Raw genomic sequence first — 12,500 nt, forward strand, 5'->3', positions numbered from 1 at the left:
AAATGAATAAAATAAGCTTTGCGTTGCCCTTGTTGTTGTTGTTTTAACATTTATTTCTAAACTAACGTTTTAAAAGCTCGGACAGCATTTGATATCAGTTTTTTTAGCTGTTGAACAACGAGATCATGTCGTTCACTCGGAAGCTTTGGGAGCATATGTAGCGAACTAAGCAGATCATTTAGAAGATTTTGGTAATTTCCCAATATATTCTCATTTTAATCAGTGGCTCCGGTAGTTTACGTATCCCCACAAAACCAGACTGTCGTTGAAAGAGAGACAACCAACATTAGCTGCAAGGCGAGTGGTGTACCACATCCAAAACTATCGTGGAAATTTGAAGATGGAGAGCTTCCTACGGGTGCTGTCATTACGAATACTTCGAACCCGTCACTTCTTCTGTTACCAAAGACTGCAAAGAGTATGGAGGGATGGTACCAGTGTATAGCCAAAAACGAGGCTGGTGAAGAAAGTTCCAATTCTACTCTTCATGTATTAGGTTTGCTTTTTTTGTGATATGAGTTTTGTTTACAATTTAGATCACGTGTCACGTGATTTTGAAAACAAAAGGGTTTGAATTGAATAGATTTACTTCCAAATAAAATCAAGAGAGTATGAATCATAATCTCTTGATAAAATAGATTACAGTTCAAAAGGCAGCCAGGTGGATTTCCCGCTACTCCGGCTTAAAAGGAATGCAGCTTATAGAAATTAGGATTTACGACAAGACCTTTTGCAATCCTACCCAGTGCCTTCTCCAGGGGTGATCTAAAGTTGTTAGGTGAATCCTTTTATACGCGCCCTAGTTAGCACACATTAAACACAAACTTGGTGAAAAGATTGCAGGCTTTTGAAAGGTGGTGTTGGAGAAGAATGATCAACATTAGCTGGAAAAAGAAGCTTGCAAATGTGAGAGTGTTGCAAATGGATGGTAAACATCGGAGATTGTTGTACACGAATTACAGAAGGAAAATAGAATATTTTGGACATGTCATGAGACACGATGAGTTGCTAAGTGTAATAATGGAAGGAAAAGTTGAAAGAACAAAGGCAAGAGGACGACAGCGAAAAATGTATTTAGATGATATTTGCACATTGACCAATCAGGAAAAGAAAAATGTTACTATTAGGAAGTATAAGGATGGAGAAAGTATCACATTACCTCCTACCTGCCCAGGACATGGAACTTTACATGACACGAGTCAGCGCTATTTCTTATTAATGAGGTGTAAACATGTGTCAGGTATGCTGTGTATACTAGTCCTTGCAATGACTGCCAACGTGAGTATAATATCGGACAAACCAAACGTCAGTTTGGCGTGCGTTTAGAGGAGCATGAAAGAGCAATATTCCTTTGCATAAAAATAGTGAAGCTTTGTCGTAACATGCCTGTCAGACCAACCATAAAATTGGGTGAGATATATCATTCAAACGTTATCACCGCCATCTGGCGGTACTATGAACGCCTTTCACTGGAATCTTGGCACATTAATTCCGCCCACGCTCCTTCAAAACGTGATCATGGCGGTTTTTTCAAGTTTTACTCTACACCTATAGTGATCGTATGAAAGGAGTAGTATAAAATCTTAAGATCACCCCTAGAGAAGACACTAGGCAGAGCTATCGAAACGTGGTCTTCAATCGTAATTTTTAAAAGTGCATTCATTTTAAGCTGAGTGGAGCAGCATGAAACTATGTTACATTTACTTTCCCAGCGATTGGTAACCGGAATTATCTTTATATTGTAGTCGAAATTTTCCTTTTATTAACACTGATTTCATTTTATTTGAGCAATGGACTGGATTTTGTGAGGATTTTTATCTCACCCAATTGCGCCATTTTAATCTCAGAACTTCCCACTGCTAAGATATCTCCAAACCCATATCCCACAATGCTGGAAGGGGATAAACTGACATTGACTTGCAAAACCAATGAAGTTAGATCGCAAATCAAGTGGAAAAAGAATAACGTTTTGAAGATTCCAAGGGCCAACATCACTGAAAACGGTGACAGCAGCATACTCGTTATTGAAAAAGTTGAAGTTTCTGACAGTGGTGAATACTCATGCCAAGCACTGAACAAGGCAGGCTCTGCGTCCTCTTCTGTTGATATCGAAATAAGAGGTAAAATTGTCACCGATGCAGAATTGTGTAGTTGTCTAATAGTGGTTGGGGAATATAACAATTTGCTTTAATTAATTGATTAAGGTGACTAAACACATGTTTCATCACTTATACTTACATTTCTGCCAAATTTATTCAGTTGGAAGCTCAAACTTGATCACTGATAAGTGCTACCACGAAATTTTATATTTTTGACAGTCAATGTTCTCTGCAAGCTCTTACCGTGGTATCGCATCTACAATCGGCGTCAAAATAAGTTGACACATTGTGTCTGTACAGCAGTTTTTAAGCTTAAAAGAACGGGGCTGTTTGTACCACGCTTTAAATTTTCCAAAAGACCCCCTCCCCTCATTCAATATTGTCTGTTTGTAGTCAAAGATCATACGAATAGACCAATTTCGATATATTAAAATTCAGTCCTAAACAAAAGACATCATCTCGAGGCTCTGGGGATTAAACTCATACAAATCCTTACATTTATTCCCCAGAGCCTCGAGCTGATGCCTTTTGTTTAGGACTTAACTTTAATTTATCGAAATTGGTCTATTACGAAACAACATTGTTTGGGGGAGGGGAGAATTGGGTAGCCTAGCAAGGACAAAGAATTAAGAATGATAGCTAATGACGGAATAGAGGGTTGAAAGGGCCAATGTGTAAACAATTTCGTCCCCGACTGTAGAATAAAACAAGGCCAAACTGATGGTTTTTCCTCAATGAATGAGTTGCCAGTGATCGGATCCCTGCTCTATACGCAAAGGTTACTGCGATCGCAAGGGGGCCAACATTGCAAGTCGCTGTAAGAAAATGTATAGCGGAAAATTCTTTCCACGTCCAAAAAACGAATTTGGAGAGAGATCAACGCTTTTGTTTCTACATTTTATTCAGAAATCGATCTGGGCTATGTTGATACGTGTCAAGTGTAAGTTGTTGTTTGAATTACCTTGAAATATGAGATATAATTTGCTGATTAACTTCCTTGCTAGCGTAATGTTATAACGTTTATTGTGAAATGGTCTTGAAATATTTACAAATAGGGTATAAATCTGGAGGAAATAACTCAAAAAAGCGGCAATTTCGTATGTATAGCGGGCTGGCTTTTCTAAACTCAGCAATTCAAATAATATTGCAAATATGCCTAGTGGCAATCATTGTGCTGTGTTGGGTTGTGACAAAGATCGAAGGTACCCAGAAAAGCAGAAGATTCTTCCTCACGTTGAAATATTAAGATCTTACTCGCCCACGAATAACATAGATCATTTGTCGTGGGCTGCTGGCTAGAGCTATTAATCCTGACCAAGTCAAGGTGTCAATGCGTACAAAGGTATGTCCAAATCATTTTGTACGTGGTTACAGAACCTCTGAATGTCCTACCGACCAACTTCGTATATAGAAGAGTCCGATTGTGAGAGTAAACCTCAAAGACCTGCTCCAAAGATCAGATCTACAGAGAACTAGTATATGGAGATGACGGTTTTCACGAATTGTTTGAAGTTGAAACTTGATAAAATTGCTTGGATCCAGTCACTGTGACTTTACTACTTGTAGATGGTAGTTTGACAGAAGCAAATATTTTTTTTAACAGTTGAGGCATATCGAAATCAATTGAAACATAGAACCTACCTCGAGGCAGATTAGGAGATTGAAATATGGTTTGTTGGAGTGTAAGCATCGTAATACATTGAAGTTATTCAGGGATTCTTGTACCCACAGAGTTTGAAGAAAATAAAAGCGGCTCAAAAACCGTTGATTTTTCTCAATCAAACTATAACTTAACCTATGGATTTCCTCATGTTTCTCATCAGTCCTTTCATCCCTCCAGAGAGCAATAGCTTTGTAAAGACAATTTCGATCTGCAGTCTGCAGTCTCTGAGAACGACTTTCCTGTTTTAAGGTTGTAAATTTTCTAGAAGCCATAATTCGTTTGCGCAAGACGTAACTAATCAGAAAACACCCTATACACACGAAAATACAATTTAATGGCTTTATTGAGTTACTTACTTCAGATTTATATCACATTTTCCACTCGTCAACATTGCCCCAATCGATTTCTGATGAAACAGGGTCGCGTCCTATCCGCGCAACGAGAGCCGCATACAATAATGTCTGTGGGCTTGTCACAAGTGGTCACCTAACAATATAGAAATAGACAAGGAATGAAAGCGATTTCGGTCTTTTTTATTTTTATTTTTACCATCCTGAATGCAGGACATATTTTTATAATTCCCCTGGCATTGTCAAAATATATAAAAAGTATGAAATATTTTTAAAATACCATCGTTAAAACTTGGAAAGCATCTGTTTACTGGTTTTGATTGGAATCAACAACAGTTTTAATGGCGAAAAAACTAGTCTACGATCGCACTTTACCATATGGTTTCTTAATGGCAGAAGACTGTAGCTGGTAACAAACTTGATAAAATTTGTTTGTGTAAAAAATTTCTTTTTTTTTTTTTTTTTTCCGTGAATCATGAAATGTTCATTTCATTGCCTGTAAGATGTAAAATGGTCATTTTATTTTCCTTACTCTGCATTAGGTGCTTTTACTCCTCGAGCTTAACGGCTATATCTTCTTAATTAAAGAAGATTACAGTTATATTCCTTTGTATAGCTTTCAGCGATCTGGATCGAGGAGAAAGCGACGTTATTTACTCACTTACTTAAATTTTGGGCTGTTAGGTTCTAAAATTCGTGTTCTGCGTACTACGTAAGCCGCGTTCACACACTGCACTTTTAAGCTGAGAGTAAATGATCTCACTTTCTGTTCATATCGAAATAAGAGGTAAAATTATTTTGTATGTAGAATTGTGTAGTTGTTTAACAGCGGCTGGAATATGTTACATTCTGCAAATAGTCAGTGATATTTGATCTAAAAGAAATTTCGTTATATACAGTTTGCTCTTATAAAGTATTTTCCTAAAATACTCTTATTTTAATCAGTGGCTCCTGTAGTTTACGTATCCCCACAATACCAGACTGTCGTTGAAGGAGAAACATCCAACATTAGCTGCAAGGCGAGTGGTGTACCACAACCAAAACTATCGTGGAAATTTGAAAATGGAGAGCTTCCTACGGGTGCTGTCATTACAAATACTTCAAACCAGTCACTTCTTCTGTTACCAAAGACTGCAAAGAGTATGGAGGGATGGTACCAGTGTATAGCCAAAAACGAGGCTGGTGAAGAAAGTTCCAATTCTACTCTTCATGTATTAGGTTTGCTTTTATTGTGCTATGAGTTTTATTTACAATTTAGATCACGTGTCACGTGATTTTGAAAACAAAAGGGTTTGAATTGAATAGATTTACTTCCAAATAAAATCAAAAGAGTGTGAATCATAATCTCTTGATAAAATAGATTACAGTTCAAAAGGCAGCCAGGTGGATTTCCCGCTACTCCGGCTTAAAAGGAATGCAGCTTATAGAAAATAGGATTTACGACAAGACTTTTTGCAATCCTACCCAGTGCCTTCTCCAGGGGTGATCTAAAGTTGTTAGGTGAATCCTTTTATACGCGCCCTAGTTAGCACACATTAAACACAAACTTGGTGAAAAGATTGCAGGCTTTTGAAAGGTGGTGTTGGAGACGAATGATCAACATTAGCTGGAAAAAGAAGCTTGCAAATGTGAGAGTGTTGCAAATGGCTGGTAAACATCGGAGATTGTTGTACACGAATTACAGAAGGAAAATAGAATATTTTGGACATGTCATGAGACACGATGAGTTGCTAAGTGTAATAATGGAAGGAAAAGTTGAAAGAACAAAGGCAAGAGGACGACAGCGAAAAATGTATTTAGATGATATTTGCACATTGACCAATCAGGAAAAGAAAAATGTTACTATTAGGAAGTATAAGGATGGAGAAAGTATCACATTACCTCCTACCTGCCCAGGACATGGAACTTTACATGACACGAGTCAGCGCTATTTCTTATTAATGAGGTGTAAACATGTGTCAGGTACGCTGTGTATACTAGTCCTTGCAATGACTGCCAACGTGAGTATAATATCGGACAAACCAAACGTCAGTTTGGCGTGCGTTTAGAGGAGCATGAAAGAGCAATATTCCTTTGCATAAAAATAGTGAAGCTTTGTCGTAACATGCCTGTCAGACCAACCATAAAATTGGGTGAGATATATCATTCAAACGTTATCACCGCCATCTGGCGGTACTATCAACGCCTTTCATTGGAATCTTGGCACATTAATTCCGCCCTCGCTCCTTCAAAACGTGATCATGGCGGTTTTTTCAAGTTTTACTCTACACCTATTTACACCTTATTGACAAGAGGTGACGCTCATTAGTGATCGTATCTAAGGAGTAGTATAAAATCTTAAGATCACCCCTAGAGAAGACACTAGGCAGAAGTATCGAAACGTGGTCTTCAATCGTAATTTTTAAAAGTGCATTCATTTTAAGCTGAGTGGAGCAGCATGAAACTATGTTGCATTTACTTTCCCAGCGATTGATAACCGGAATTATCTTTATATTGTAGTCGAGATTTTCCTTTTATTAACACTGATTTCATTTTATTTGAGCAATGGACTGGATTTTGTGAGGATTTTTATCTCACCCAATTGCGCCACTTTAATCTCAGAACTTCCCACTGCTGAGATATCTCCAAACCCATATCCCACAATGCTGGAAGGGTATAAACTGACATTGACTTGCAAAACTAATAAAGTTACATCGCAAATCAAGTGGAAAAAGAATAACGTTTTGAAGATTCCAAGGGCCAACATCACTGAAAACGACGACAGCAGCATACTCGTTATTGAAAAAGTTGAAGTTTCTGACAGTGGTGAATACTCATGCCAAGCACTGAACAAGGCAGGCTCTGCGTCCTCTTCTGTTGATATCGAAATAAGAGGTAAAATTGTCACCGATGCAGAATTGTGTAGTTGTCTAATAGTGGTTGGGGAATATAACAATTTGCTTTAATTAATTGATTAAGGTGACTAAACACATGTTTCATCACTTATACTTACATTTCTGCCAAATTTATTCAGTTGGAAGCTCAAACTTGATCACTGATAAGTGCTACCACGAAAGTTTATATTTTTGACAGTCAATGTTCTCTGCAAGCTCTTACCGTGGTATCGCATCTACAATCGGCGTCAAAATAAGTTGACACATTGTGTCTGTACAGCAGTTTTTAAGCTTAAAAGAACGGGGCTGTTTGTACCACGCTTTAAATTTTCCAAAAGACCCCCTCCCCTCATTCAATATTGTCTGTTTGTAGTCAAAGATCACACGAATAGACCAATTTCGATATATTAAAATTCAGTCCTAAACAAAAGACATCATCTCGAGGCTCTGGGGATTAAACTCATACAAATCCTTACATTTATTCCCCAGAGCCTCGAGCTGATGCCTTTTGTTTAGGACTGAACTTTAATTTATCGAAATTGGTCTATTACGAAACAACATTGTTTGGGGGAGGGGAGAATTGGGTAGCCTAGCAAGGACAAAGAATTAAGAATGATAGCTAATGACGCCAGTGATCGGATTCCTGCTTTGTATGCAAAGGGTACTGCGATCGCCAGGGGGCCAACATTGCAAGTCGCTGTAAGAAAATGTATAGCGGAAAATTCTTTCCAAGTCCAAAAAACGAATTTGGAGAGAGATCGACGCTTTTGTTTCTACATTTTACTCAGAAATCGACCTGGGCAATGTTGATACGTGTCAAGTGTAAGTTGTTGTTTGAATTACCTTGAAATATGAGATATAATTTGCTGATTAACTTCCTTGCTAGCGTAATATTATAACGTTTATTGTGAAATGGTCTTGAAATATTTACAAATAGGGTATAAATCTGGAGGAAATAACTCAAAAGAGCCTTTTAAGTGGCATTTTCGTATGTATAGCGGGCTGGCTTTTCTAAACTCAGCAATTCAAATAATATTGCAAATATGCCTAGTGGCAATCATTGTGCTGTGTTGGGTTGTGACAAAGATCGAAGGTACCCAGAAAAGCAGAAGATTCTTCCTCACGTTAAAATATTAAGATTTTACTTGCCCACGAATAACATAGATCATTTATCGTGGGCTGCTGGCTAGAGCTATTAATCCTGACCAAGTCAAGGTGTCAATGCGTACAAAGGTATGTTCAAATCATTTTGTACGTGGTTACAGAACCTCTGAATGTCCTACCGACCAACGTCGTATATAGAAGAGTCCGATTGTGAGAGTAAACCTCAAATTAAAGACCTGCTCCAAAGATCAGATCTACAGAGAATTAGTATATGGAGATGACGCTTTTCACGAATTGTTTGAAGTTAAAGCTTGGCAAAATTGCTTGGATCCAGTCACTGTGACTTTACTACTTGTAGATGGTGGTTTGACAGAAGCAAATCTTTTTTTTAACAGTTGAGGCATATCGAAATCAATTGAAACATAGAACCTACCTCGAGGCAGATTAGGAGATTGAAATATGGTTTGCTGGACTGTAAGCATTGTAATACATTGAAGTGATTCAGGGATTCGTGTACCCACAGAATTTGAAGAAAATAAAAGCGGCTCAAAAACCGTTGATTTTTCTCAATCAAAATATAACTTAACCTATGGATTTCCTCATGTTTCTCATCAGTCCTTTCATCCCTCCAGAGAGCAATAGCTTTGTAAAGACAATTTCCATCTGCAGTCTGCAGTCTCTGAGAACGACTTTCCTGTTTTAAGGTCGTAAATTTTCTAATTGTATTTTCGTGTGTATAGGGTGTTTTCTGATTAGTTACTTCTTGCGTAAACGAATTATGTTTAATGGCTTTAGTGAGTTACTTACTTCAGATTTATATCAAATTTTGTTATATTTCGAGACCATAACATGATGTCAACATTTCAAAATAAACCTTATGCAAGCAAGGACGCTAATCAGCAAATGTTATTTCATATTTCACGGTTATTCAAACATAAACTTACATTTTCCACTCGTCAACATTGCCCCAATCAATTTCTGATAAAACAGGGTCGAAAGAACTGTTGATCTCTGCCGATAATCGTTATTTTGGACGTCAAAATAAATTTCGCTATAAATTTTCTTACAGCTCCTTGCAATTTTTGTCCCCTAGCGATCCCAGAACTCTTTGCGTATAAAGCAGAGATCCGATTACTGGAAACTCATTCATTATGCAAAATTCGCTCATTAATTGTCTTTGCAGCTTAAAATAATGGAAATAAAGTATCTTTAAAAGCTGTTAGTGTAGAATTTCAACAGGTGGATTTTCATAATTCGCTGATAGACGTTGTTCGATTCATCACAATCCCAGCAACTAGATTTATAGATAACTTTGGACATAAAAGATCCATCTAATCTTGCCAATGGCCAACCAATTTTTACAGTTTTTAGATAGTTGCCATAATAACATCAAATTCACAATTGAATTTGAGGAAAGAATTTGAGGAAAGTAGCCAAATCCCTTTCCTAGATATTCTTCTTAAACGTAATCAACACAATTTATCAGCATCTGTTTATCGTAAGAGAACTTTTACGGGGCTCTATACCAAATGGTATTCACACCTAGGAAATACAAAATCGACCTTATCCGCACAGTTTTTTTCGTTGTTATGGTATTTGTTCGCCTCTTTTTTTATTGCAATCAAACTGTGCCTTCCACTCTTGGATGACGTCATAAGAACACGTGATGTTTTTTTTTCTTTTTGGAGCGAGTTGAGTTTCGAGAGTCGAGTCACCACCATCTAACGTTGCGTTTATAATACAGTCCTGTGGTGTGATATAACGAGCCAGTGCAATAAGAATGCCATTTGAGCACACATACAGAATGGTTATCCAGTAAGTATCGCAAGCTATAATGTTAATGATGTTTCAGGAAGACAACAGCAAAATGCTGAACGTACCTAAAAAGATAATTTACATAGTCCAACCCTACTTGGGTTTACAAAATTATGTCATCGCTAGGGTGCTTAAATTTTGTATTAGTAAATTTTACCGTTGCATCGATCTTACAGTACTTTTTAATAGTACGCTTGACATCACGTCCTTTTTTCCGTATAAGGACAGCTCAGCTCGATCTTGTGTGTACAAAGTTATCTACAAAGCTAGTTGCTGGGATTGTAATTAATATTGCATTATTATTATTATTATTATTATTATTATTATTATTATTATTATTATTATTATTATTATATTTTTAAACTATTATTATTTTTTCTTTTTATAGACAACGCATTTGTAGTCGGAACTATTTTAATTCCAAATTTCTTCGAAATCTAGTGACGTGTACGGAGTTTGCGAAAAATTTAGCAAAATAGCCAGGAGCTGTCGGTCCCTTGAAACTTTTTGTATCTTCCAGCGCTTTCCTATATGATACTTCTGGATGCATAATCTTTAAAACTCGCTTCTGAACCCTCTCGATTTGATCAGACAAATAAAATAAAATGGAAAGCTTGAGAGGCATATTTCCAGACAGAACGAATAGATGCGCAGTAAAATTGAATCAGAGAAATGCGGCCAATACCAGCGCTCTTAAGTTGCCTAAGCAAATAAATTCTCTGTGAGGCTTTCGCAGAAATTTTTTCAACATGGTCATGCCACTTTAGGTCATCCCTTTTTGAAACACCTATTTTTTTAGCCGATTTAACGATTTCACAAAATAACTGGGAGTTTTGACAATTTGTTCTCCTCATTCACGATCGTCCAGATGTTTTAGTTCAAGCATTGCCATGAGTTCACTTTATACTGACAGAACTTTTGCTCGGGTTGGAAAATAAATATGTAAAAACAAAGGGTTGGGATTAGAGTTTGCCAATTATGGTTGTAGAGTTCATTAATGCAATAGCTGTTTCGTTGGAGAACTCACTCAAAACAGTACACTGAAAAGAAAAGTTTAGTTTTCTGATTTTTTTTTTTTTTGATAGGGCTCCAAGAACAAAGACCAGGTAGGTTTTTTAAAGTGCTGTGAGCTTCTTTGTTCCTTTGAAAGATCTTTTTTTCCACCGTGTAATCAGTTAATAATCAATATGTGAGCAAAAACTTGATGGAACTTCACGGGTGTCTACTCACGCAGTTCTTAACAGGATTTTTTATGTGTTCATTAATCCAGGAAGTGATTATGTATGGCTGGATGACCTAAGTGTTTTTAGGCGAATGATCCGGCGTATTGGACTAACTTATGATTTATGAGCTGGCTGTTCTGCCACAAACTAGTGCAGCAAGATCTAGTCCTGTCCTCTCCTGGTTGGACTGGGTTTCTTTAAGCTCCAGTAAATGAAGAAGAGTACCAATTCTCCCACTCCATATTCAGCCTCGAATGACAGATATGATTATAAAAAAAAACTTGCATCAATTCATGGTTTTGTCTTTTACAGCTACCAGAGCTATACAGTGGTACTACATCGTCGGCCCTTTGTCTGGTGTGGTGTTATCAGCATTAATCGTTTGGTACCTTTGCAAACAACGGATGACAGGTACACATCTATCATCTTAAGTTAAAGAGTCTTACATGTTTCTGTGTAGGTATTTGTGATCTCGTGGAGCAGTGTAGTACATTTGAAGGGTTATTGTCTATCTTTTTAGTGGTGGTGGTAGTGGTAGTTAGTAGTTAGTAGTCAGTAGTTAGTAGTTAGTAGTTAGTAGTTAGTGGTAGTGGTAGTGGTAGTGGTAGTGGTAGTGGTAGTGGTAGTGGTAGTGGTAGTGGTAGTGGTTGTAGGTGTAGTAGTAGTGGTGGTGGTGGTAGTAGTAATAGTAGTAGTAGTAGTTGAAGTAGTAGTACTGGTATTGGTAGAGGTAGTAGTAGTAGGCTTAACTAAAGAATTCGCAATTTCTTTCATGAAAATTACCAGCCCTTCTCTTCAGCATAAAGTCATGTTTACTTGGTGTAGTAGTAGTAGTAGTAGTAGTAGTAGTAGTAGTAGTAGTAGTAGTAGTAGTAGTAGTAGTAGTAGTAGTAGTGGTGGTGGTTTTGGTGGTGGTGGTGGTGGTTTTGTTGGTGGTGGTGGTGGTGGTAGTGGTAGTGGTAGTAGTAGTAGTAGTAGTAGTAGTAGTAGTAGTAGTAGTAGTAGTAGTAGTAGTAGTAGTAGTAGTAGTAGGGTTAACTAGAGAATTCGCAATTTCTCTCGTTGTCATGAAAATTACCAGCATAAAATCATGTTTACTTCTAGTAATGTCCATCCTCAAATAACGTGGTGAAGTCATCCGCACCAACTATATTTCCTTTTTTTTTTCTTTACATGATCTTTCCGCCCCTGTACTGGGCAGCCACAGCGAGGTAAATCAATTATTAGTTTTGGTCAATCCACTTGTAATACACAATAATGAAATTCTGAAAGAAATAGACACCTTTGCGCAGTCATTCTGATCTCATATACATCTCATTTGTCTAAAGTGAACATAATCCAAAGGGATAAAAATGACTTAATCAATCTTAAAA

General features: G+C 37.3%; 1 protein-coding gene across 1 annotated transcript in view; it reads left to right on the forward strand.

The window, feature by feature from the left end:
- Positions 1–12,500, forward strand: part of LOC137989093 (hemicentin-1-like) — a 68,225-nt gene that overhangs the window by 54,743 nt on the left and 982 nt on the right. Inside the window, exons 10-15 of the mRNA XM_068834980.1 lie at positions 224–496; positions 1,848–2,120; positions 5,058–5,330; positions 6,714–6,986; positions 10,990–11,010; positions 11,440–11,538. Coding sequence (XP_068691081.1) covers positions 224–496; positions 1,848–2,120; positions 5,058–5,330; positions 6,714–6,986; positions 10,990–11,010; positions 11,440–11,538 — 1,212 coding nt within the window. The remainder of the gene's footprint in view (positions 1–223; positions 497–1,847; positions 2,121–5,057; positions 5,331–6,713; positions 6,987–10,989; positions 11,011–11,439; positions 11,539–12,500) is intronic.

Source organism: Montipora foliosa, unplaced genomic scaffold (assembly GCF_036669935.1).
Source record: "Montipora foliosa isolate CH-2021 unplaced genomic scaffold, ASM3666993v2 scaffold_439, whole genome shotgun sequence".
NCBI classification, from domain to species: Eukaryota; Metazoa; Cnidaria; class Anthozoa; order Scleractinia; family Acroporidae; genus Montipora; species Montipora foliosa.